This window comes from Lepidochelys kempii, chromosome 4, assembly GCF_965140265.1.
Source record: "Lepidochelys kempii isolate rLepKem1 chromosome 4, rLepKem1.hap2, whole genome shotgun sequence".
Lineage (NCBI taxonomy): Eukaryota > Metazoa > Chordata > Testudines > Cheloniidae > Lepidochelys > Lepidochelys kempii.
The window spans coordinates 53,708,108-53,735,965 of NC_133259.1; the positions used below are offsets into that span (position 1 = coordinate 53,708,108).

At 40.6% G+C, this 27,858-nt stretch overlaps 1 protein-coding gene across 21 annotated transcripts in view; it reads right to left on the reverse strand.

Annotated features, from left to right (window-relative positions):
• The window catches only part of ANAPC10 (anaphase promoting complex subunit 10), a 301,756-nt gene that overhangs the window by 222,356 nt on the left and 51,542 nt on the right, over window positions 1-27,858 (reverse strand). For 4 of the 21 annotated variants that reach the window (XM_073341263.1, XM_073341243.1, XM_073341241.1 and 1 more), the window contains one exon: window positions 2,214-3,278. The exons of 14 other annotated variants lie outside the window; for them this stretch is intronic. In XM_073341263.1, the coding sequence (XP_073197364.1) occupies window positions 3,048-3,278 (231 nt within the window). In that variant the 3' untranslated portion in view covers window positions 2,214-3,047. Of the gene's footprint in view, window positions 1-2,213; window positions 3,279-5,449; window positions 5,501-14,435; window positions 20,618-21,114; window positions 21,151-27,858 lie in introns of those variants that run through there. 3 more of the 21 variants (XM_073341262.1, XM_073341253.1, XM_073341255.1) reach the window with 3 other exon arrangements.

A 27,858-nucleotide genomic window follows, 5' to 3' on the forward strand; every position in this document is an offset into this window, starting at 1 on the left:
GCTGTTAGATTTGATACCACAGAGTCTACTGGTCACTGCCCTCTGTTGAGCAGGAACATAAGCTTCTGCAGCCTAAAGCCAGAAGGGTCTGAATTTCAAAAGTGTGCTAGTTAGGAGCACAAGTCCCATTGAGTTTCACTGGAACTTAGTTCGTAGTTCACTTAGACACCTTTGAAAAATCTCACCCATATCTCATCCAGGCTCATCACAGTGTTCACTTGCAGCCACAAAGTTGCTCTACAATCTATGGGGATGATTTATACAGCCAGTGCTGATTTTCAGGATTTGTCCCTTTTTGAATGGGAATTAAGAGTGGGGAAAGATATATGTTAATGATGTACGTAATGAAACATAACTTGGTATGACTATAATACACTGCAAAATGCTGCAAAGGAAGTTTCCTGAACCTAAGGAACTGTAAGTGCTGCAGAATACGTGTTCATGATTACCTTTAAAGGAGCTGTGAGCCCAAGAAGGGTAGCTTTATAGCACATAGTAAGGATGCATGCTGCACTCTAATTTATTTTCCATAAATTTTTTTTCAAGAGTTTATGAAATATTTTAAGGGCAGTGCATTTTTAATAAATATATACCTCTCTCTTGACAACTATTAATTAACTGTTCATAAAATAACTGGATAAATTTGCCTAATCTGTGAGAGAAAAAGTAATCTGTAGAATAAGAAAATGGAAAGAAAAAAGTATGTTGCATCCCACAGTATGTTGTTTGGCATCTTTGATATATTGAACTGAACAGAGGTGCAGAGCAAGTATTTGACACTAAATGTAATCTATGTCACTGGCTGAAACTTGGTGAATGACAATAGTACCTCATCTACCTACCACTGAAATGAATGGGAGTTTTATCTTTGGCCAAATCCAGTTTTCTCCTGAAGTCAATAATAATAATTTTCTTTTCTTTGTCCATGGTTTGCATCCAATCTACTACTAAATAACTGACGGGACTTATGGTTGTGAACAATAGGTGGGTTCTTTAGTAGGAATAGTAGCCTGAATTCAGGACTGGGGTAGGAACATGCCAATCTGGTGTTTCTAAATTACTGTCCATTTCATCCTTTGGGATATTAGATTCTTTTGGTTTTCAACAAGCATGCCTCTTACCTATCATTATTTGTTAAGTAAAGAGCTATACATGTCACAGAAGAAGAAAGTATCCCTATGTAAGGGACTGCATATTTTAAAGTGGCCGTCTCCTGCAAACACACACCTACTATGAAGCATGAAATCAAAAGGACTACCCATAACAGTTTGCACCAAAATCCATAGTACGTGTTTGCAGTAAGATAAAGCACATAAAACCCCTGTTTTGAGTCCCACACTAACCTTTGGGAGTTATTGTTCTCAGAAAAGAAAATGTATTTTGTATAAGACAACGGCAAAAGGGAAAAACAGTTAACAAGAATACCGAGCTGCCCTCCATAAAAAAGGCTATAATTTTGTCAAGATATTTTAGGAACATCAGAACCCACAAGTGGAATTATAGACCTTAGGTCTAATCCAAAACCCACTGAAATCAATGGGTATCTTTCCACTGATTTTAGATATCAGGTCCGTAATGGGGAAAATTCATTCCTAATGTTACTGCACTAAAGGCAGCAGAGTTCAACCAGAGATTAATTTGCACTTTTATGGTAGCACATTTAATGTAATATACAGTTACATAAAACTGATCTCAGTGTTACATTTCTGATCCTCCTTTGTTTTACCTCCCTGCTCCCTTCACTCCTGTGCCTTCTTTCCTCTAGTCATCACCCATATTTTCTTAGTCTCTTATCACATGGCCTTGCCCATGCTTCCCAATTTAATTTTAATTTGCAGTGTGATTTTCAAATGTTTTGTCCTAATTTTGCTCCCATTGCAATCAATAGGAATTTACCTGTGTGTTCTATTTTTTTTTTTTTTTTTGGAGGGATGGATGGAGGTGGATAAATGACGACCGCTTTTAAAAATTCAACCCATATATATCGGATTTTAAAAGGAAGATTGATTAAAAAAAAAAGAGACCAGAAAACTAACAATGTAACCACCAAACAATAACAATGCAAAAAAAAGTTTTAAAAAACCAGGTTACATGCTTCCATTAGTTATAAGTAGGCCATGCACAAGTTTCTCATTTGCCTTGTGGCATTTTTTATTTCAAAATGGCTTATCTTTTTTCTTCTAAGAAACTCCATAACTTAAGTATAACATTGCTCAGACTTAAACAGATTTTTATTTGAATTCCTACTATTTTATGTGATCCATGGGACTTCAAAGGGTGTGAGGAAGCAATGCTAAGGAATGTTGCTTTTGCATTCCTGGCATGTCTATTGTTACATTAGAATGATGTAATGGTTAAGTTATATCTGTAATGACAGGACAATATAAAATACAGTTAGAAATATTCACTTTCCTTCTAGATTATCAATCTTTTTTCAGTTATACAGAAAAATGAAACCTACATCGAGACCTATTAGAATAAAAACCCAGTTAAATACATTTCTCACCAGAAACAAGACATGCACAATACCACAGTGAAGTCCTTTCAAAGACACAAAGAACCCTCTTAAAAGAATGTACATCCTGTACCCAGAGAAAAATACAGTAGTAATAATCCATTAAAAATACACCTAATTAAAATACAGCTTTTTTGGACTGACCCAACCAAAATATGAAGTCATACAATGAAGTATTCTAATGCATTATCAACAAATGGAGAAACCACCTGGAAAAAAAGAATATACATGTTATGTGCACCACGGTTATCCATTTCATAGCAAATGAAAGGAGAAAGTTCTTTAATATATCTTCTGAAAATCTAAAAACCTCCTACAGCCTTTGTAAATACAATTAACAGAAAATATGACTATCGAAAGCATATTAGAAATCAAAAAACAGTGCAACTCAAAACAGATTAAAGTTACACACAAAAAAGTTAAAGTATATACAGAGAATTCCACAAGAATAAGACCTGTCAATTTAACCGGAAAAGATATTGGAAACAAAACTGATGACAAAATCACTTTAATTGTTTCTTCATAAGATGATTCATCTTATAGAGCGATACATCATGAAATCAATTGTTGTACATCTAGGAAATTTACCAATAGAGCTTTCTTCCACTGGGGTGTACACTTTAATTTGTCTCATGTGAGTGTCTCTTCCATTCTGATGATTGGCTAAAACAGCAATCTGAATCATAAATGTTCGAATAGGCTTCTTATGAGAATCAGTTAAAGGAACATGAATCCAACCACTTGGTTCCACTAATTCAAGTTGCTACAAAAAAAAAAAAATCAAACCGTTTTAATCCACTTAACATGAATTACCACAAATATTTTAAAAATCTGCTCTACAGAACATGTCAGATTTATCTACATTGTTAAAGACCAATTTGAAGAAATGCAGTTTAATAGTTCAAGCTAAATTCCCTGCTGGTGTAAACAGGTGCAACTCTATTGATTTCACTGGATTTGTGTATGCTGCAATTTGCCCTTTAGTTGATGCTTTGCTAACTTAAAAACAAAAAATAAATTGAAAATATCAGTAAAAAGATGGATATAAAAAGTTAATATTAGTTAACTTAGTAAAAAATGTTAAATTAAAGCAACATGGTTCTAATTCTCACATGTAATACACGTATCGGAAAGAAATTGGGACAAAATGTCAACCTATAAAGCTTCTTTCAATTTGTTTTAAAATTTTGTTCCAGCCAATCTGAACTCTCAAAGGATGGAATGAATACCTTATTTGGATTTTTACATAAATCCACAAGAAATGAGGATTCCAAAATTCCACAGATTTTTGTGGGGAGGGAAGTATAGCAGAGACCAAGGATAGGTGGAGGATTTCATGACAACATGTAATGTGCTATCTGCCAAGTTCCATGACTGGTGTCTCGGCATTCCAGTGTATCCAGTTAATCAGATCTTGGTATGACAACCTCCATTTTAACTTGGCATTGACAATAAATGGAGTAATGTGCAGTATAGTCGTTTTTCCTCTAATCCTACAAAAGCTGATGTCAAAATGTGCAAAGAGTTATCAGTCAAAGTCTAAACCATGTCATCTATGGTCAACATGTGGAAATGGGGCAAGATGCTATGTAAAAATTGGGGAACAACTTATCTTGTAGCTACCCATCCTCGACAAAGCACAACTCAAAGAACTATGGAAGAATGTTCAGTGCAAAGAAGTTCTGAAGTAATAAATACTCCAGAAGCAAGCAGAATTCACACTGCTAAGCAAATGGAGGTCTACATCACTAGCATGTTTCCACTGTGGATGATTTGTGTTTTCAGTAGCTCAAGAGTACTGGCGTTCTCCTGAAAATGTTATGTGAATGTTAACCCCAATATGCATTAAAACTTATATTTTGTTCTGATAGGTTTTCCACAGACAAACACATAAGAACTGTTTCAGAGTAGCAGCCGTGTTAGTCTATATTCGCAAAAAGAAAAGGAGGACTTGTGGCACCTTAGAGACTAACCAATTTATTTGAGCATAAGCTTTCATGAGCTACAGCTCATAAGAGCTGCCACTTCAGAGGCACTGCTGAACAGTCTTGGGCAGGGGGAAGAACCCTAGACTGTCCTTGTAATGTTCAGAAACAACTGAACCAACATAAAAGCTTTTTAGTCATTATTTTATTTATCTGGATTTCAGATAAAACCCACTCCTGCTAATGGCTCTAGGTGCCCTAACAAAACCTTCACAATATGATAAACACAATGAAATCCTAATAGCCAGCCAGACACCTCCTTTTCACTACTGCATCTTAGTGGCAAGCATGTTTTCTGCCCTTTCTAAAAACTCTATAAAGCAAACATATTTTGCACATGTAACTTTTAATTCTTTGCACACACCAACTCAACAATATATTATTAGGACAATCCAGCATGGGGAAGCTGTTCATGGCAACCTAGAAGTCAGCTGGGTCACACAAAGAATTCCTGCTGTCACCAGGCTGCACAAGATATAAATGGTTAGTTGTTAGAAAAAAATGAGTAAGTGTCATGTCCAGGAGGAATGCCACTCCGGCATGCTTGAGTGCCAGCTGGAAAATAAATAAATTCTCTCTGTCTTTTATTACAAAGATTTTGTTGTAAACTCACCGAGATTCCATCTCTGTGGAGTCTTTCAGAAACTGTCATTCCACTCCTGGAACTGTTTGGGGGAGCTTATCTGAGAGATCACCTCTGAAAAAGCTTGTTTTTGTGGAGATTCTCTGTTTGTGCACCCACAGCCAAAGACTAAAGTATAAATGAAGGTGCTGAAGCCATGAAAGCAAAGATTTTAAATTTCATTTCATACTGGCCCAACACAGAGGAAAAATATATCACCGTCTGGTCTGTCTGCTGAATCCCCAATTTGAGATACATCCATTTAGTTCAGATATAATCTTCACTGTTGTGGAAGCTACCATTCCATACGCTCAGGGTCAAATCCTAATTCCATCTTCAGATCTACAAAAGGCCACAGTCAGCAGAACTGGAGAGTTTCTACAGTGCAGAGGAAGGGTGTGTGGGGGTGTACATATAAAACTGTGTAAGTGTGCACATATACTATATGCAAAACACTATGTTAGAGGAATATTATGGCTGCAAAGTCAAGCACTCACGTTAGGAAATGCCAGAATTAAGGTTGCCTGTGCAATCTTAATTCAGCCCCCTTGCGTGAATGTATTATGACAAGTCTTTGTAATTACATTATCACATACTATTTTTTCCCATAAGACCTGTGTCTCATGCAGTGCACAGGAAAGACCTGCTCTAGAGATGAATCAGGGGTGTATAATGAAGATGACTGTTGTCTGTAGGATACTTACCTCATTTGTTCCAGAAGTTGGAAGGTGTGTAGTGAATGAGGCAGGGGATTACAGGAACAAAATGGAGGGTCGCATCGATAAGGCAGTTGAATGCTGATTTGGGGAAGTGGATTCTGCTCCTGCCTCTGCCACAGAGATCCTGTGTGATGCCTGGCAAGTCATTTAATCCAAACTTTTCAGAGGTGGTCACTAATGATGTGTTCCTCAGTTTCTGGGTGCCAGACTTGAGATCCCGTGGTCTGATTTGCAGAAATCTGGGGCACTCACAACTGCATCTTAAATCAATGGAAGCTGGGCTTTGAACATATGAAGTGCTATATAATATTAAGTGCTTTGAAAAATAAGGGCCTAAGTATCTCAAATTGGGCCCCAAATTAGTGGTTACTTCTGACATAAATCCCTCTGTGCCTCAATTTCCAATCTGTAAAATGGATACAATAATGCCCGCCCCTTCCCCCATCTCAGGGTTGTTGTTAGGATAAATTGTTTATGAAACACTCTCAAGCTACAGTGCTGAGCCCCATCAAAACCCATGAGGAAATCAGAAGAAAATAAAACATTGAACAGCTGTCATTAATTGAGCACAATCCATTCTGTGCACTGAACGAGACAGGAGTCCTGTGGAAAAAACAGTGCACAAGGGGGCCAAATTAAGGTTGCACAAAAAACCTTCATTCTGGCATTTCCTAACTTTTCAGTGCTTGACTTACAACCTTAACATTCTCTGAATGTAACTTTGTGTATAATGTTGTTTTTTAAAAACCAAAACTGACACTCAGAAATGTCAATTTCAATTCAACACTCAGAGCCAGGGAGCCTGCCAGCTCTGGGTAGCCCTGGCTGGAGCTGTGGCTCTCCAGGCTGCTAGACTCCTTGCTTGAACCCCACGGTCAGGGACTTCCATGGATTCCAGACTCCTGTGCCTACAGGCTGCCCACTTGTGGGGTAGGACCCAGACCTATGGGCCCTGGAAGCCAGTCCTAGGACTTCCAAGCTCCCAGCACTGCAGCAAGGACCCTGCAAGCCCTGAGAGCCATGGCTTGAGCTATCACTCAGAGCCCCAGGAGCCTCCCTGCTACAGACCAGAGAAACCAACAGCCTAGAGTCACAGCTCAAACCAATATGACCCAGGCTGCTTCTGTGGAGTGAGCAGATCTGACAGCCCCATGACTCCTGCCACACAGCCTAGCAACACTGGGAGTTTCAGCTGCAGTGGAGGTTCCTAGGGCAGCTGCCACAGAGCAGGGAACCTGCCAGAATCATGGTACCTGAAACAGAGAGGTTCACCATGGAAACCTGCCTGGGTTTCAACTAAAGTTTTGTCAAATCTCTAATAGATTAGACTAAACATTTTGCTTCAGCAAACTGACATCTCATTAGTCTGAAAATTTCTTACCAACACTACCCAGCCAGTCCCAATCTCCACTCCTCAGGCCTCTCAGTCTCCTTGCCCAGCAAGTCTTAGACTCCCCCTCTGGACTTCCCATCCCAATTTCCTCACCGCTCCAAGTCCCAGTCTCCTTGCCTAACTATTCTCAGTTCCCACCTCATCAGCTCCTTATCCAACTTGTCCCAGTCTAATCCCCCACCAGTTCCTAATCAGATCCATTTCCCCCTACCACTTTAGCCTCCAATCACCTTCCCTGTCCCCGACCTCTTTGTCTGTTCCCACTATGTCCCTATCTCCCTCCCCAGGCTCCCCATTGATAATCTCATTACCCCACCCCCTTTTCCCAGTCTCTTGGTTGAGCCAGTTCCAGGCTTCCCAAACACCCCAACTTCCAGTCCCAATTTCCCTCTTCCCCACCCATCAGTCTCCAGTTGCAGTCCCTTCCCTCCTCCTCCAGGGTCCTTGTCCCAGTCTCCTCTCCTCCTCCCCTTAGGTTCAGATCTTGTCCCCCCCTGTAGTCCACTCGGGCAGCTTTTTCTTCCATGCTGCCTGGGGCCCAACAGGCTCTCAGTTCAGGTGCCTCGACCCAAACTCAGCATGATGCACAGCAGCCCAGAGCTGTGATTGCAGGGAAATCCTTCTCAGTCCCAGGCTGGAGCATGCCCAATGCAGACAGAATCTTCAGGGAATTTAGCTGCTAAAATCTAAGAAACCTCTACTGAATATGTGCTAACTGCAATTTTGGACAGGCTCATAACTTTTCCAATTTTGGACAAAAGTTTATGAGGACATGAGAAGGCTCAACCCTGCCACCAGTGCACCTCCCTAACAAACTTCAAAGCCCTGCACCAAAGCTTGGAGGTGCTAGAACTTCTCAGTGAAGTGGCTGTAAAAATTTTGTTAACACGGGCAAAAAAAAAAAAAAAAAAAAAAAGCATTTCCCCCTAATCTTGTTCTTCAAAACAGTAACTATTTTAGCTGAAACTCTGTGGACAGAAAAAAAATTCAGCCTGAGGCAAACACCTACCGCAGACAACTTCAGGCCAAGCGGTTAAAGTTTGGCAAAAAAGTTATGAGACACTGAAAACTGGCTCTTATAATGCTATATAATAAGTAATATAATGTAATAAAAAGAATAATAATAATATAAAAAGTGTCAGGAAACCTTAACTATAGGTGTCGCTAAAGCTCCGCCTATAATAAGAATTTATAGCTGTTAACCTGTCTCAAATGACTTCATTGTCAACTGTATTATATGTGAGCAATAAACACCTATTCATATATTCTATTTCAAATCAATTGTGCCAAGATTATAATTCCCTGGGAACCACTGAGTCACCAGCAAAAGTCCATTGTAAATGGCATTATTGTATATTAAGTGATTTCCTATAATTTTTTCCCCAGATGCAGGCCATTCACTAAATCAGATTTAAACAGCTTTTCATCACAAAATTAAATGCCTTTGGGCAATTTTAAAATTTCTGCTAGAATGACTAATTACATAACAGTTTAAAAAGAACAAATGTTAAATCTGATTTTAAATCTATTTAGGTGTGTCTCACTGAAAGATAAAATAAAATAAAAACTGAAAAAAAGCAGCAGTTACAAATGTTGATTTTAAATATTTTTAATTCAGTGCATCTCCTCCATCTCTTTCTAATCTACTCTACAGTGTACTGATTGAAAAGATATTTGAAATATTAAAATTTTTGAGATGGTTGGCAGTTGAAAAAGTATAAGAAACAAGAACTAAAATAAACACACAGTACAAGGATATAAAAATTAAATGGCAGGTCAACCTCACTGCTTTTGCCCTTTTGTGTCCTGCTCTATACCCTGATCAGTCTGTCTCTTCTGTCATGTTTGCTTCCAGGCCACCTCTGATTTTTCCCATCCACCTGTTCACTTCTGCCTACACTTTAATTTTTTGCTATTACATATGTGTCTCTAAATACATCAGAAGCAGGAAGCCTGCTAAACAACCAGTGGGCCACTGGACAATCGAGATGCTAAAGGAGCACTCAAGGACAATAAGGCCACTGCAGAGAAACTAAATGAATTATTTGCATCGGTCTTCATGGTTGAGGATGTAAGGGAGATTCCCAAACCAGAGCCATTCTTTTTAGGTGACAAATCTGAGGAACTGTTCCAGATTGAAATGTCATTAGAGGGTTTTGGAACAAATTGATAAACTAAACTGTAATAAGTCACCAGAACCAGATGGTATTCACCCAAGAGTTCTGGAGGAACTCAAATGTGAAACTGCAGGACTACTAACTGTAGTCTGTAAACTATTATTTAAATCAGCTTCTGTACCAAATGACTGAAGGATAGGTAATGTGACGTCAATTTTTAAAAAGAGCTCCAGAGTTGATTCCGGCAATTACAGGCTGGTAAGCCTAATTTCACGACTGGGCAAACTGGTTGAAATGCTAGTAAAGAACAAAATAGTCAGACACATAGATGAACATCATTTGTTGGGGAATAGTCAACACGTTTTTTGTAAAGGGAAATGATGCCTCACCAATCTACTAGAATTCTTTGAGGGGGTCAACAACCATGTGGACAAGGAGGACACAGTGGATATAGTGTATTTAGATTTTCAGAAAGCCTTCAACAAGGTTCCTCACCAAAGGCTATTAAGCAAAGTAAGTAGTCATGGGATAAGAGGGAAGGTCCTCTCATGGATTGGTAACTGGTTAAAACATAGGAAACAAAGGGTAGGAATAAACGGTCAGTTTTCAGAATGGAGAGAAGTAAATAGTGGTGTCCCCCTGGGGTCTGTATTGGGCCCAGTCCTATTCAATATATCCATAAAAGATCTGGGAAAAGGGGTAAACAGTGAGGTGGCAAATTTGCAGATGATACAAAACTACTCAAGATAGTTAAGACACAGTCAGACTGCGAAAAGCTATAGAAGGATCTCTCAAAATTGGGTGACTGGGCAACAAATTCAATGTTGATAAATGCAAAGTAAGGCACACTGGAAAACATAATCCCATCTATACATATAAAATGATGGGGTCTAAATTAGCTGTTACCACTCAAGAAAGAGATCTTGAAGTCATTGTGGATAGTTCTCTGAAAACATCCACTCAATGTGCAGGGGCAGTCAAAAAAGCAAACAGAACGTTGGTAATCATTAAGAAAGGGTTAGATAAAACAGAAAATATCATACTGCCTCTAAATAAATCCATGGTACGCCCACATCTTGAATACTGCGTGCAGATGTGGTTGCCCTATCTCAAAAAAGATGTATTGGAATTGGTTCAGAAAAGGTCAACAAAAATTATTAGAGATATGGAGTGTCTGCCATCTGAGGAGAGATTAATAAGACTGGAACTATTCAGTTTGGAAAAAGATAAGTAAGGGGGATATGATAGAGGGCTACACAATTATGACTGGTGTTGAGAAAGTAAATAAGGAGGTGTTATTTACTCCTCATGACACAAGAACTGGGGTCACCAAATGAAATTAATAAGCAGCATGTTTAAAACAAACAAAAGGAAGTATTTTTTCACACAGTGCATTGTCAACCTGTGGAACTTCTTGCCAGACGATGTTGTGCAGGCCAAGACTATAACAGGGTTCAAAAAAGAACTAGATAAATTCATGGAAGATAGGTCCATCAATTGCTATTAGCCAGGGTGGGCAGGAATGATGTCCCTCGCCTCTGTTTGCCAGAAGCTGGGAATCTGTGACAGGGGATGGATCACTTGATGACTACCTGTTCTGTTCATTCCCTCCGGGCATTGGCCACTGTTGAACCACAGAATCCTGAGCTAGACGGACCTTTGGTCTGACCCAGTATGGCCGTTCTTATATACTCTCACACTACACTAATACATGTTATAATTTTATATTTGCAAATCAAAACAAACAATATAAAGGACAATGAAATTGTATTTTCCAAAACATATTTAACCTGATTCTTCACTGACTTCCACATTTCATAGTTATTTACAATTGTATCAAGTGTTTCTGAAATGCTACCACTGTAATTTATTGCTGTTCTTCACCCAGCTGGAACTGGTGTAAGTGATGATGAAAGATGTGAAAGGCATTGCAGAATTAGGCCAAATATACTTTTAAAAGTTTTAGTTTAAAATCTACAAAGATGATGAGATGTAAGCCCAATATTCTAAGAGCAATGTGTTCTATATTGGCTTTGCTGACCTCATTCTGCGCTAAGAAATCCAGCCTATATTAATCTCTTTGATTTAAGAAGAGTATTACTACAATAGTTTTCCCTCCAAAGACAACGCCACTTAATTAAACCTATTAACATTAACCTCTTAATTCCAAATTTACTTTGTATAATTGGAGAATGGAGTCAGAGAGAAAGGTGGGTCCTTAAGCAACTGGAAATTGAGGAAGAGCTGAGCAGGTGGAGTGTGAAGTGGAGAGGAGAGGACAGTGGAAGAGGAATTAGGGAAGGGCAAATGGAAGTTGTTAACAAGAAACAGCTTGCCAACTGTTGGAACAAAGAGAGAGGAGTTACTCTCTGGAAAGATTGTTGGCCAAAAAAATTTCAAAGGACTGCTACAGATATTTCCATCTCAGCTGGTTCCAACACATGGGGTTAAGCTGTTTTACTGCTTTCTGTAGTGACTTATTTGATGTATTAGCTAGTTTCTGTGGGTGACAATTATCCAATTCCCAATTACTCTGATGCGTGTAACACACTAAATCAGGGCAGGGGCTGAATGGAATCCAACTCCCATTCCAGTGAGAGACATGTAGGCTACAACACAGCCCCTCCGTGGTCACTACTCCAGCACCCATACTGGAACAGCAGTCACCCTGGCAAGCACGAGTGCCACTAGATTTGCATAGTCATTGATCCCATACTTCCTTCCCACCTTGCTCCCTTTGTGTTGGCTTGTTAAAAACACTGAACAAGTCCCAACTCCATTTTCTGTAACAACTGCACCCTCGTCACAATCACAGTTCCAGGCTCAAGCAGTACAGAGCATACCTTATAACAGTAGTCTGTACCATGGGTTATTTTTATCCTATAGATCCCATCACACAGTCCTTTCAGGCAAAATGCCTATGAACTACAGGAGATCCTATGTAAGTGAACCCCTTCTTTTGTTCTTGATCCCCCATTTAACTTAAACACTAGGAAAAGGAAAGAAAATTATCTCATTGCCATGCTTCATATATACTATCTATGATCACTTCAGAATGTTGCATCAATGAAATTGCTACATATGCTTCCTCTTTTCTGGTGTACCATCTATTTGTTTACCTTATTTTGGGTAATTAATATCCTTGAACCACTGACCTATTCCTGTTCCCTCTTCCATTTTTATAAAGAGTATCAACAGCACATATAACAGCTGTGGAAACCACACTTTTTAGGTACTGTGATACAGCATGTCCAGAAGGCAGCAGGAGAGTGATATAGGAGAGATAGGTAAGTCTCAGGATGAGGAGAAGCCTTATTCCCTGTAGAGGGAAGAAAGATTTCTATAGATTAATTAAACGCACCTGAAGCTAGTCACCTGATAAAAAACCTCTGCTTCAATCAGCCAGGGAAGGAGTTGGCGCAGAGTGCAGTTTGGAGAAGTGCTGTGGCTGGCTAGAAGACTAAGACCCTAGGTAAAGAGACACCTGGCTTGTACAGAGAGAGAGGGCAGGAAGCCCCACAAGCTGAAGAGCAGGAGAGGGAAGTAGCCCAAAGGAAGGAAGCACTAGCTCAAGTGGTTTACCACTATCCCTAGGGCCCCTGGGCTGGGACCTGGAGTAGAAGATGGGCCCGGGTCCCTCCCTCTCCACTACCCTTCTCTGGGTTAGTGGTGGGACAGTAACCAGCAGCAATCAGGAACTGCACCCTGAACCCCTCTCCGCCCCCGAAGAGGAAGCGCGAGATCCATCATAATAGTACCGGCAATTTGCCACAGTACTGAGACACAAACTGGATGCTATAAGCACACTCGAGAGTGATTTTATGCTATATCATAAAGTGACAAAGACATGACACTGTGGGTACCTTAAAAACAACTTTGAAACTTTCTGAGAGACTTGATTTTGCTTTCAACAATCTGCTTCATAAAGCTGTCAAAACGGCAGCTTCCTATTTGATTCTTTATTCTGGTTTGAAACTTGCACTATATTACTGATTACTAATCTTAAAATTAGATGTAGCTGTTAGAGTGATCTATATTAATTGATCTTGCCTATCTATATGCTAATTATTACCAGGGAACATTAAAAAAATTCAAGCTTTTCAAAGTAGCAGGCGTTCTCAATCAATAAAGCATTCTTCCAGAAAGAGGAAGATTAAAAATCAATCCCAGAGGGAATGAATCCTATTTTCGGAAATATAAAGGTATTTATCAACATACAGAATCTCTCAAATATGACAGTAATCAAATATGGAAAAAATTCCTTTTCTATTTAGCTGTGATTTCCTGTTACAGTGCATATAGCTCTCCATAATAGTGGCAGGAATAAAGAAGGCCCAGTCCCAAAAAAAAGGTGATTTTCCCCCTTCCCCCCATAACTGCCATGCACCACAATGTAGCTACCAGGATTTAGCTTCACCAGGCTTCTGCATAATTCCAGTACTGGAACTGTCAACACACGAAGTAGCAGATTCTGGGCTTCAGCCATCTCTTCACTTAGGAAGGAAGAGAACCAGTTAACAGCAATGATGCACCAGTTCCAGCAAACAGTGAAGCAGATCCAAGAGAAACTTCAGAAGTTCCAAGTGAGTCAAAGGAGGAACACCACAAGAGCAACTTAACAAGCAACACAGAATCATACTCAAAGAGCCCACTGTGAAAAGCAAGCTCCTTTTGCTCTAGTGAAGCAACGACCACCTAAGGAGGTGACTTTGTGGTCATCATCAGTCACCTCCCTTAAAATGATCAAGACATCTCACTTCAGTCCATTAGGTCAGAGGAGCTTTCTATTCACTCAGGTCGGAGTTCCTGAAGAGTTATGGGGAAGGCAGTCCTGTTCCAAAGAAGTTTCAGTAGTGGTTTTAGCAGTAATTAAAAAAGAACCTACATTAGCTGCACTAAAAACTGAAAACAAAAGTGCCAGATTTAAAAAAAAATCAAATTTGAACAACTTCAGAAGAGTAGAAGGAAAGAAGAGAATAAAACAGAACATGCTGGAGAAGAGAGAGGGCTGAAAGAATGAAGAAAAAGCATGGCAGAACATTCTTGATAAAAATTTCTGATGACTGTCTCTTCCTTCAAACCACAGACTATTCAAATGCAGGTTAAAGCATAGCCAAAAAGCACCAGTGCCTATGTACCAAAAGGTTGTGTCTAATTGGGATAAAATAATGACAAAATATATAAACAGAATGACAAGTGGTCAATGAAACTGACTGATATAACATACTGTTACATATTTGGCACAAAAATAATGAACACAAGGCCAAAGAAGTATGACGGTTAACTAGACCAAGGAGACTATCTTACAGTTTAAGTGGACTCAAAAATGTGCTTATATTTTGGAGAAGATATTCAAAATGCCAAACAGCTTGTGCATACAGTTTCTGTAACTTTGGGCATACAAATCACATGCAGAGTTTTTGCCCCTATCACTTCCCCACACAAATAATAATAGCTCAGAATCTCTTGCACTGCACTACATTTATTCATAGATATTAAGGTCAGAAGGGACCATTATGATCATCTAGTCTGACCTCCTGCACAACGCAGGCCACAGAATTTCACCCACCCACTCCTGCGAAAAACCACTCACTCCTGCAAAAAACCAAACCTCCTTATTTAAAAGTACAGTGTACCTGTACAGTGCATTTTAAAAAAAAATGCATGCACACTGACTCAGTGTCAATGTATAAGAAGTTTCTTAGCTCACCAAAACAAAGACTTCTACAACTTCTCACTCATCTCCGCTCCATGCAGAAAAAAATCCCATGAAATAGACATTCCTTGTTATGTGCCCAAAAGATCAACATCTCTAGTTCAGTCAGAGCAGAGGACAAAGCGCATTCCAGACTTGAGGCCTTTCACACTGAACCCTCAGCCAAGAGGCAGGCACATCTAAAGATTCTGAGCCAGATCCTCAACTGGTGTAAAATGACAGTTTCCATTAAGTCAGTAATGATTTACTTCAGCTGAGGATCTGGTTCTTTAAACCACCCTCTGACTGGTTATAGTAGGACAGCAACAGTCTCTAAAGTAAACAGGACTTGAACCATACAGGGCTTTATGGATCAATATTCCATGAATGGTACAAAGAAATTGAATCAGGATAGCGTAGGCTCTGGAACAAAGATAATTATATAAGCTCCCTACAGAGGCATCACTAAGTAAGCTTCAAAGTGAATTTTGCACATGTAAGTCATATAATTTGTGTGCATAAGCTGTAATAGAGAGAAAACTGCATAAAGAACAGTTACTTACATGAAAGTAACTGTGGTTCGTGGAAATACCGTTAGGGTGGATTCCAGTATAGACATGCATGCACTTCATGCACGTGAAATTGGATATTTTTGAATTGCAGTGTCTGTCAGATTTGCACACAAGCCCTGTGGGGTTCCTCATGCTCTTGTTTAAGGGCATAAAAGGTGAAGCGGCTCCCTTGCTAGCTGGAGAGTCTGAAAAATAAGGATGAAGGCAGGTTGCGGGATACATACTAACTCCCAACATCTGGGAGAACCACTCTTCCTTCTTTGAGTATGTGTCATATGTACCAGTCACTGCAGTGGCAATTCACAGTACCCTTCTGAACGTGGGATGAGGAGTATCAGCTGCATCAGTCAAAGAGAGATTATAGTACTGCTCTCCCAGCTAGGGCAGATGCCAAGTCCATTGTATAATGCAAATGTTAGTGGCACATTTCTGAAGCAGTCAGAGGATGTTGCTTGAGCTCTGGTGCAGCAAGCCTTGTTCAGTGGGAGAGGTACACCAGCCAACTTGTAACAAGACATACATTGTGATGAGATGGTCTGACCTTCAGAACTCCCAGTTATAGTCAGAAATACTGGAGAGAACCTGAACAGTTTGGTTCTGTCAATAAGGTAAAATAAGGCTCTGCAAACATCCAGTGTACGTAACTTCTCTCCTAACATAGTGTGGGGCCTTGGGAAGACAACAGGCAGGTTAACTGATTGATTCAGATGGAACTGAGAGATCAGCTTGGGGATTAATTTAGGATGAGGTTTCAAAACCCCCTTGTCCCTATGAAACATCACGTAGGGAGGGTCAACTATACGTGCTTGGAACTCACTCACACTCTCAGCCAAAGAGATAGCAACTAGGAAAACAGTGTTCAAAGTGAGGTGAAGTAAGGACTATTATGAAAAAGGCTCAAAGGGAGGCCACAGGAGTCTCAGGAGGACAATGCTGAGGTCCCAGGCAGAAGCAGGTTCTCTGACTGCTGGGTAAGTATGTCACAGACCCTTAAGGAACTTCAACACTATCAAGTGAGAGAAGATGGAGCACAACTGAACTGGTGGATGGCATACAGAGATTGCTGTGAGGTGGATCTTCATTGAGTTGAATGAAAGGCCAATGTATTTCAAATGCAGGAAGTAGTCAAGGATCTTAAATCTGCATATGGTTCAGGTTATGCTGGACTGCCACGATAAGAACCTCTTCCATTTAGACAAATAAGTCTTTCTAGTGGATACCTTCCAGCTCTGTATCAGGATCTCCTGGACTTGTCTGGAACAGTCCCTGTCCGTGGTACTTAACCAACCAACATCCAGGTTGTCAGATGCAGAAACTTTGGATAAGGAAGGAATAATCTGATTGTGGTGCTGTAAAATCAGGTTCAGGCAGTCTGGGAGGTGAGTAGGAGTATGAATGGATATCTACGATAAGTGTGTCAGTCAAAATTGCCTTGGCCAGTAAAGAGCTATGAGAATGATCATGGCTCTGTTTCATTTGATTTTGGATATCACCCTGAGGATCAGAAGAATTGGTTGAAATAAGAAAGGGGGACTTGATTTCACTGCAAAAGGAAAGCGTCTGGTAGCAATCCCACACTCCTGGCCCTTCTGGAACAAAAGTTCTGACATCAGGCATTGTCCTTGGTAATAAACAGGTCTATCACCCAAATCCCCCAACAATGAAATATCAACTCGATGATGAACCTCCAAAGGGACCACTCATGACTGGCCACAGATTGTCTGCTCAGGAAGTCTTTGGGGTTGTTGCTGACTCTCAGAAAATGAAGAGGCTTATCCTGTGCTGGTTACACCATGTCCAAATTTTGATGGCCTCCAGAGAGGAGGGCAATAAGCAGGTACCTCCTTGCTTGTTTATGTAGTGCATCACAGATGTTTTGTTCATCAGGGTCTGCACTGTAGAATTTCATACAGGACAGTCTGATGGCTCTGAGTTCTAGGACATTTATGTTAAATCCTGTGTCTTCCAGAGACCAGGTCCCTTGCATTTGTAGGTGGTCCCAACCCATCTCTGATTTAAGTTCTTGCAGGGGAGGGGCTGAGAATGGTATCTCCTTGGATGTTTTTGGGTTCTAATCACAATGTCAGTTCTGTGAGGACATGAAGTGGAACAGAGATCTTCCTGTCCTCTGGTAGCTCACCAGAGGGTAGACTGACCTGAGCCAGGGGAAGTGTTGCAAGTAACCTCATGTACGTGTATGCAGATATATGGCCTAATACTCCGAAGCAAATCCATACAGTCGTAGCCAGGTTTCATTTTAAATTGAGTAGAAGCTGTAGGTATGCTCTCTCCAACCTGGAATTTATTGTAGTTCCTATGAGCACTATTGTCTGTGATGGGATGCAAGACTATTTATGTAGTTCACTAGAGGCCCAGCTGGGTGAACAGAGCAAACATATTCCACCATCTTCTGATGGGAGCTGTATCTGATCAGTCAGTAATCCAGATAAGGGTTAACTTTAAGGTCCTGTGTTCTCAGGTAAGCCACTAGCACACTGCATTTTGTGAAGACTCATTACCATAGAGAGTCTGAATAGCAGTATCTTGTACAGATAGTGAGTTGGCCCCACGGTGAATCTCAGACACTTCTTATGGGCCATGTGGATGACTATATGGAAGGATGTATCCTGTAAGCTGAGAGCAGTGAACCAGTTTTAGGCCTGCAGAGATGGACTGATGGCAGCAAGAATTACTGTCCTGAATCTGAGGTGCTGAATGTATTTGTTCAGTTTTCCTTTGTTCAGATTCCTGTGGAATCTGACACAGGCTCCCTTTCTCCTTTGGATAAGGAAGTATCGGGAGTAGAACCTCTTCTTCCCATGTACTCCGAAGGAGCCTTCTCTATGGCTCCTGCAAAAAGCCACGAGGCCACTTTTTAAATAACAAGGTCTCATGGAAAAGGTTCCTCAAGAGGGATAGGGAAGTGGGTTGGTTAGGGGATAAAGGTGTGCAAGTTCATAGGGTAAACACGGGTGATGATGTCCCACATCCATTTGTCCAGTGTGATAATGGAACAAGATCTTTGCCTCTCTGATGATGCTGGGTGAGCAATGAAGGCCAACAATGGGACTCTCTTGGGATACTGGGACCTTTTCCTTGGCAGGTACTCATGTTGTTGACCCTGATGGTAGGACAGTGTCCTCTGCGAGGACTGGTACTTGCATTGCTTTCTGTAGGGTGCTGGTGCATACATGCCCAGCAACCGTAGCCTACGAATTTTTCAGGGAATGGAGCTTTTCACCCCTTCTTTTGCTAAATGGTGCTATCCCTTTGAAGGGAAGGTCCTTGATGGTGGCTTGTATTTCTTTTGGTATTCTGGGCACTAAAAGCTAAGGGGCCCATCTCATGAGAGTCACGACCACCGACCTTGTCTCCGTGTTGGCTGCAACTATGGCTGGCTAAAATGTTATTCTAGTGACTCTCTGGCCCTTGTGACCTTTTTTGAGGAGAGAAAGGCCCAGGACCTGGATTTCTCCTGCACTGCTGATACCACCACCTGGGACCCTGGATTTTTGTGTGTGTGTGTGTGCGCGCGTACAGAAATGCTCAAAGCCCCGGGGGGGGGCACTTGATATCTTTTCCCCTATTCATTGAGATGTGGAAGAAACAGTGGTCAAAGTTTGCCAAAATTCCTTTGCCAGCTCCAATATGCCCTCACTGATGGGGGGAGCAATTCTGGCTGGACTCGCAGAACTTAGTATATAAAAAAAGCTTGTGGGACATCTCCTGTATGGCTGTGGTTTCAACGTCCAGGGTCTCTACAACGTGCGATAGGAGTTCATAGAACACCTTGAAGTCATCAGCCACTGCAGATGGAGACGGTGTCACTTGCCTCATCAGACAATGAAGAGTAGTCCTTCAGTGGAAACAGCAGTTGTTCCTCCACTATCTCCAGCATGTGGGAACTAATGTCAAGCTCTCGTGTTGATACCTGCCTAACAATGCCACTGGATAGTGGGATTTCATCATCTTCCTGAATGCGCAAGAGGGACAGCTTCTCTGGGACCACCTGTGATGGTGGTCTCCAATAAGGCCAAAATGGCAAGCTGTAGGGGTACTGGTCTGAATAGACATTACTATTCAAAAGACTATGATCTCACATGCATGAGGCACATGCACACCTACAGTAGAATCTAAACAGAGACATACTCAAAGCAGAAGCAAGTGATTTCCATGTGTACAAAGAGGCCATGTCAAAAGGTAATATGTAAGAGTACACTATCAAGCTATAGTTTATTTCATGTGCTACTAGCTTCTTTGGGGGCGGGGAAAAGAGAAAGGTAGGCGTAAGAACAAAAATGCAACAAGATTTTATGCCTGTTCATCAAGGTATAACCTATAATAATAATAAAATGAAATATGCAATCTAACAAAATATATTTTGACAATTTTTAGAAAGATGACTAGCAAACTAAATTTACTATTATTACACCATTATACATGGTAACAAAGAAAAAAGTGACAGATTTTTGCAAAAAATTAAACAATTACTATAAAAACAGCATTGCATGCATTTTTTGGAGACAGCCTTTTGTAAAGGGGGTGGGGAGAACCCAAAAGTTGGCAGCCAAAACACATTTTGTATAACTTAAAATAGCATCGCAAGTCACCTCACTTTGGACTGTCTTTTAAAATTGTGAAATCATTATTGACAGCCATCTGAGAGACCTCACAAGCATCCGGGGAACAGTTAGTTACCAGACCTGAGCAACAAAAATCTGTCGTATTAGTGCCATAAAGCGACTGTGTGCCATAAATCAAGATTACGACAAGCTCTCTGAAGAGAGTGAATAAGCAGCAAAATTCTGACATCAACTCAGAGTGGAATTTTCTTGGGTGGCCATTCTGAAAACTTTAAATTTCATTCAGTAAAACTTTCTAGCTTTGTGGTTCTCTCACCTGGAGAGTTCAGGAAACAACATTCATGACCTGCCAAGAGATGCTCACATATGGTCAGTGGATGTGCAGGACTTCATCCCAACTTTAAGAGTTTATTTATCTAAAAAGTAGGTGTGTAAATATGACAAATATGTTTTAAAGAAGTATTTCCTTGAGTATTCTCAAGTCACTTTTGCCTAATTAAGGGACAGAGATGTGGAGACAGATATAAAAATCTAATAACTTCAATATTCTAATTTTCATAGTTCATTCCAATAAGCCACCCTCTTCTCTTCCCACACTTGAATGTTTTAATTATTACTTAACATTTCCTTAGTATACAGCATTAGAAGCCAACACACCAATAGGTGTGTTCAATAGGTGGATCAAGATTTTTCAAAGCTTCGTGAGGGATTTGAACTCCAAATTCCTAATAAATTAATGAGATTAGGACATTAAAATCTCCTACGTGTCACTGAAAATCTCAGCTGCAGCGTCCTGCATTTTGCACAGGAAATTCAAATCCTCTTTACGTTATTTCTCGTGTTGGGTAGTAGCTCAGATTAGAAAAAAAGACACCTGTCTGTATTGGAAAAGAAAACTGTTTTCATCACAAACCTTAGCTGCAAGTTCATACTGCACGACTCAGGTCCACTTTGGAGAAAAGGAGAAAATGTGTACTTAATTTCTGCCATCAGGTATCCATAACATATTGACACAAACTGTGTGTACACAAGCATGGTACACAGGTAGACTGTGGCCTACTACGGTATGTCCACAGAGCCTGTGGAAGTGAAATTCCCAGTCTGGGTCAGACTCGTGCTAGTGGAACCTGTGCTAGTGCTCTAAAAATAACTTTGCAGACAGTGCTTCAAAATTGCGGTTCGGGCTCTGAAGCCTAGGAAAGAGGGTGGGCTTCACGGAGACTGAAGAGATATGGAGAAAGAATGGGACTGGAGTAGCTATCAATCCTCCCTGGTTAATTATGAAGGACGACTATATGGCATGCATCCTAGAAGACAGGGGAAGATAAGTGGAGTACCTGTGGGCAGTAAATGGGGAAGCCTTTATTTTTATGTATTTAGTGATTTTCAACAAAAAATGATTTTTTTAAAAAAAATCTCATTTTAAGACAGACAGACAATCATGATTTTTTGGGAGGGGAAAGGAGTCTGACTTACCATTCTTGAATGTTTGGGATAGGTAGTTCCTTGCCTCAGGAACTAGGACTGACAGCAAAATCTCAAGCTTCAGGTTCTATTCTAGTTAGGAATCTAACTAGCAGTAGCAACAGTCACATCACATTTCCAAAGATTGCAAGGTAATAAGTTATTTTCCAGCAATATTTTCTGCAGTAAAGGTTTGCAAAATTGTTGAAAAAACTGCAATTTCCTATGTCTCCAATTTCCATTTGTTCCGTTTTTAACATACATAACGGAAACATTCTGTTTATGAAAGTGCAAAAAAGATCAGCTCATAATTTTCATTCAAAATTGTTTAGCCATACCCAGGAAATCTGTCTAGACATAGCTAAGGTTAAATTATACAAAGTGAACATTTGAAAAATTGAATATGCAATATTAAAAATTCAACCATTTTTAGCCACATTGAATTACAAAATCTAGCCACATTGAATTACAAAATACAAGTGGAGAGAACACAGAACCTTAATTTATATAGCATCATCTGAAAGGATCCCAAAGTGCTTCATAAATAATAAAACACAGAGCATCACTGAAATGCAGCCACTTCTGGGGTGGAAGGCAGCAACAAATTCAGCAGCCTTAGTAGGTAAGAGAAGGGGAAGATCTGAACTAGAACAGCAGAGCGAACCTCTGTTCTTACTAACTGTGCTTGAGATCCATACAGAGTAGAAAGCAGCTTGATATTTTTCTCTTCCAAATGACGTGCACACACAAACTACTTGGTACTCAGTTTTCTCTTCTGGAAGGATGAAGCTTTGGCTTGCTGGGATTCAGTCAGACTTTTGACCAGTTTAATTATAAGCATTTTGCGAAATGTCTTTAAATTAGAGTAAGTGACATTTGAATGTTGCCAAGTCAACCAGCCTACTAGCGTAGAGGCAACATGCCATTCTGTTTTGCAAAAACTTGATTCTGAAGCAAAGGATTCCTATTCCCTGGGCAAAACACAGAACTGACATTTCCTAAAGAAGCTGCACTTGTTCTAAAGGGGGTTTGCTTGGGAGTTTTATCGCTTTTCACAATTTCTCCTGTCAGATGAAAGCCCCCAAAATGACTACATAAAGAGCTTGAGCCACATTCATTATTGGCATAAACAGGTGTATTTCCACAGAAGTTAGAATTGTTCTGATTACATCAGTAGTAAAGTATCTATAGACGAAAGAGATGGAGTCAGCTGCTGGTGACAGAGATATGAAGATTCAGCTGGGTTGGTTGGAAAGATTGATGAACTCTGCAACTACCCAAATTACTTGTAGGGAGAGAAGGTCTATGCCAACTCTGAATAAGCAGATTCGGAGAAGGGCAATTATAGGTGGGTCAGGGCAGTTGGCACTAAATCTGCATTTACCTGAATCCAGTGTCCATGATCTCCTGCATAGAAAGGCTGTGCTCTGGTCACAGAGGTATTATGCTGCAGCCTCACCAACGCAATTAAATTCCATTTGCTCAAACTCTATACACCTCTGCCAAATCACAGAGTCTGTTACCTTTACTTTAGAACAAGCATAATTTCCCCTACTGTAGAGCATATGTAATTTCCCCTAACAAAATAAACCTGATTCTCTGGATGTAAATTTCCATTTCTATTCTGGATGATCGAATTGTCTTGGGTCTGGGCCAAGTGGACCTTATTACTTAAAGAAAAAAAAAATCTGTGCTTAGTTGAAAATGTCCTATTTTTCATTACATTAAGGTCCACAGATTCACTACAATTCAATATTCATAGCAGTATGCTTTCCAGGTGGGAAGCTGGACTACCCTTTAAATATGGGCATCCAAAAGGAGACTGGTTCATTAACTGATGGAGCTCTTTAAAAAAAAAAAAAAAGATTCTCTCTATTCAGCAGTTGAGGGCATGGCCAACAGACAGTGGGATCTTGATCTCTGCCAACAGATGATAGAGTGAGATGTGAAGGTGGTGGTAGGAATTATAGGGAAGTAGGCTGATGTGAACTCTTGTTCACTGAACTCTTGTGCTGCATACCCACAGGCTTCACTAAGCACTGAAACTTTGTTTCTGTGGCATCACTTGTTTTCAGTAACAATCATCTTTCTCCTTTGTTAACATTCTTCTGAGATTGAGACCTTGTATCCAATATGATTCATCAGCAGCAGCTGTGGCCCATGATTGACTGTCTTGGCACCATATTTATCATAAATCCATGATACTCCAGAAACAATATCATTCTGTATTTGTTTTAGTTCTTTTGCTGTGTGTACAGCAGAATTTTCCAGGAAGAGACAAAAGTGAATTTTCTTATTCTGATCCTGAAATAGATCCTGGGAACACTTCTCAAATCAAATGGTAGCATTCCCCTCACTTCCCCAACTCCGATCATTACCATCCATATGCAAAGCAAGAAAATTGTCTGTGGAAATATAAATGGGAATCTAAAAAAAGCCTATTTTAGAAATCTATTCAGATGTTTCAGATGGAACTGTGCTCTGCTTGTTACTGCTTCTCTGATGCTAGAAATAGGTCAGAGAGCAATCTTTGATGGGAAAGAGGGTAAATTTCTCTGATTTGAAGTAGATAATTCATATCCTCTTATTTCCATGAGCTGATTGGGAATGGGACAAAACTGTGCCTGTGATCCTTGCACAACTCCATATAGTATATGTGATGGCTTTGATCACAGAAACCCCTTGGGGACTGTCACATGATGTGCTGAGACTACCTCTGAGCCTGTTTTCCCTGCCAGCTTGGGACTTCAATACCCTGTCTTGTTGAGCAAGTCACACTAGCCTGCTGCAAACACAGATCCAGGTCTAAATCACATCCCCAAAGCTGAAGACTTAACTGAAAACAGCTTAAGAAGTGCTCCTGTTGGCAGCACCCAGATACCCAGTTCCCAATGGGATCCAAACCCCAAATAAATCCATTTTACTCTGTATAAAGCTTATACAGGGTCAACTCAAATTGTCCGTCCTCTATTAATACTGATAGAGAGATATGCACAGCTGTTTGCTCCCCCAGGCATTAATTACTTAGTCTAGGTTAATTAATAAGCAAAAAGTGATTTTATTAAGTATAAAAAGTAGGATTTAAGTGGTTTCAAGTAATAACAGACAGAACAAAGTAAGTTATCAAGAAAAATAAAACAAAACACTCAAGTCTAAGCCTAATACGTTAAGAAACTGATTACAGATAAAATCTGATCATTAGAGATGTTCCAATAAGCTTCTTTCACAGACTGGACTCCTTCCTAGTCTGAGCCCAATCATTTCCCCTGGTACAGTTCAGCTCAGGTGGTAACTACGGGATTTCTCATGACTGGAACCTCTTTTGTTCTGTTCCACCGCCTTAGACAGCTTTGGCACAAGGCAGGAATCTTTGTGTCTCTCTGGGTTCCCACTCCTCCTTCTAAATAGGAAAGCACCAAGTTTAAGATGGATTCCAGTACCAGGTGATATGGTCACATGTCCTGGGAGACCCCAAGCCTTCATTCTTCTTGGCCTGATTCACAGGAAGGCTTGCAAGTAAACAGAGTCATTACAACCAATTGTTCTAGCTGATGGGAGCCATCAAGATTCCAAGCCACCATTAATTGCCTACACTATTACAATAGGACCTCAGAGTAATATTTCAAGAATCAGATACAAGAATCCTATAAAAATAGGATTACCTCACTCAGTAGATTATAAACTTTGTAATAACTTACAAGAGGCCTTTTGCATGAAGCATATTCCAGTTCCATTATATTCACACTCAAGGACTAGTCGTTTTTACTCATTAGCATATTTTCATAAAATCATCTGGAGTGCAACGTCACAGTATCCTCTCTGGATAATGTCCAGTGACCTCATTTTGACCAAATCTGTTGGTAGCCATTTGCTCCCAAACTGAAAGAGCACGACACCAACTGGGGGTGGGGGAGGGCAAAGAGAGTCTAACTTCAGATAGGGTTGAGCTACTGACCTTGTCTCAGCACTCTGGCTTGGTTCCAGCTATCTCTTGCAAAGTGGTTTTCTATCTTGTACTTCAGGGACTGTTTCAATATGCCATGTGACCTGTAGTCCCTTCTATAGTGTCTGGCAGGAACAAGGATTGCAAAACCACTTTTCTGAGGACTATGAATAGCCTCAGCTTTTTATAAAGTTTCTCCCTGTAGCACAGAGAGCTGGGAACTGATTTGCCTACACCTTTGATATCAATACTAAGGCCCCATATACTCACATTAAACAGATTTATATTACACACTTTCAAGGAGAAACCCTTAGTCTTCTTTTACATTGAGAGGACCATACCTACAATACTGACCACTCATGCCAACACTGCTTGTGAAAGCATGTGGACTGTGTCAAGTATATTTCATACATTTATTTTTGTGATAAGGCTGATGTTTACAGGGCTTTCATGCCCTGGCTGCTTGTGAAGGGCCTGTATAGTGAAGAAGTCACTCTTTCAGGTTAAAAAAGAACCCTCTCTCAACAGAAACCCTGAGTCCCTGACCACCAAGGAAGATAGACACGTTTACGTTTGGTAGCGACACTAGGCTGAATCTGAACTAATAGACATTGACGAACTTTATGTCCTTATAAAATGGAGGCCAGGGGAGCTAGAAAGAGGTAAATGGGGGGGTGGGGGGGGGGGTCAAGAGACCCCTTACTGTTTGCTTGTTCTGACACATTTGGGCTGTGTTGCCACTTCATGGCCAGATACTGCAGGGAGGAAGTGAAGTTGATGGTGAGGCTTGGCTACCTTAAGCAGCAGCTGGGAACAATAAACTGGACATAAGGGGATAGATACTTTCCTAGTCTTTCCTTTCCTTAGGTAAGGCAGGAAATCTCCACTCTTCTTATCTTCCCAGAGAAGGGATAAACCACTACAGCTTGTCTAGGACAGCCACAGACATCCTCAACATAGTTACACACTACTCTTCCTGAAAGTCTATCCTCTCTGTATCTGACACCCCCACCCCTTAACTCTGATTTGGACAGCTGGCTTTCCTCCTTAAAAGAAGGAAGAATTCCTAGGTTGGGTGAGTAACCACGCCCAGAGGAATCAGCAACAGTCTTTAGTTTGGCTTTTTCTGTGTTAATGTGCCACGCTGTACTCTGAGAAAGCGAGCAGGGGAATTGGATACTGGGGATTAGCTGCCATGCTGAATTCACTGAAGCTGAGCAGGGGAACCCGTGCTGATTATATTTATATCCCCTTTGGGAGTTTGTCCCTATGAGCTTGCGTCAGTGGAAGGAGTGAAATGGGGCACAGACACTGCTCCAAAAATAGTTCAAGGAACTAGCAATCTCCTTGCCCTCAAAGAGAATGATCTTATTACCTTCTCTTTCCAACAGGGGCTCCCCTTATGGGTCTTTCAGAGAACATGCCAGGTTTCAAGAGTGGACTGCATGGGATCCACATAGACCAAATGGGTCTACATTTCAATCTGGGTAGAGAACTCCCTGGGGAGGGTCTGTTATAGAGAGGACAGCAAGGGGAGGCAGCAGAGCATGACTGCCCATTATTACACTATCTGGTATGGTCAGTGTTGAGGTGCTGAGCTCCACAGTCAGAGATGGCAGTTGCTGATGCTACAGGGATCAAAGTGAGATTTCCCATTTGGCATGCTTCCACTTGGCATCACTGCTCCAGTGCAGATGGGGAAGGAGCTGCTTGCCGCTGGACACAGTTTTTCCAATTGCCTTCCTCTGTTGCCAGGAACTGACAGGTCTGGTTCTGCCCCCAACCTGCATGGTGTCTGAAGTACCCATTTTAATATATCTGTGGACCTTAGCACAGAAGAATAAGATGCATGTACATGTGTCAACACCATAACTAAAGAGGTTGTGAACATATAATAGCGTCAGTGTAGTCACTGAGTTGCATAACATCTACTCTTGCTGCCTTTCAAAAGCCATCCCACAATGCCCCATACTGCCAGTTAACTCGGTGCAAGCGCTCCTGGTGATGACATGCAAAAGCAATTTAAATACTAAGGTGGCTGTAACGTGTACATGTAACTTAAGTTGACTTTATTTTGTAGTGTAGACTTGCCCTAATATCCTGGGACCAACACAGCTACAAGAACACTGCACAGAATCATTTGTCTTTGGCAGCTAAGCTACTAAAATGACAGCAGCAACATTTAGTCAATCAGAAAAACGGATGACTATAATACCTTGAGCAGCAAGTTAAATCTGCTTTACCTAGCTT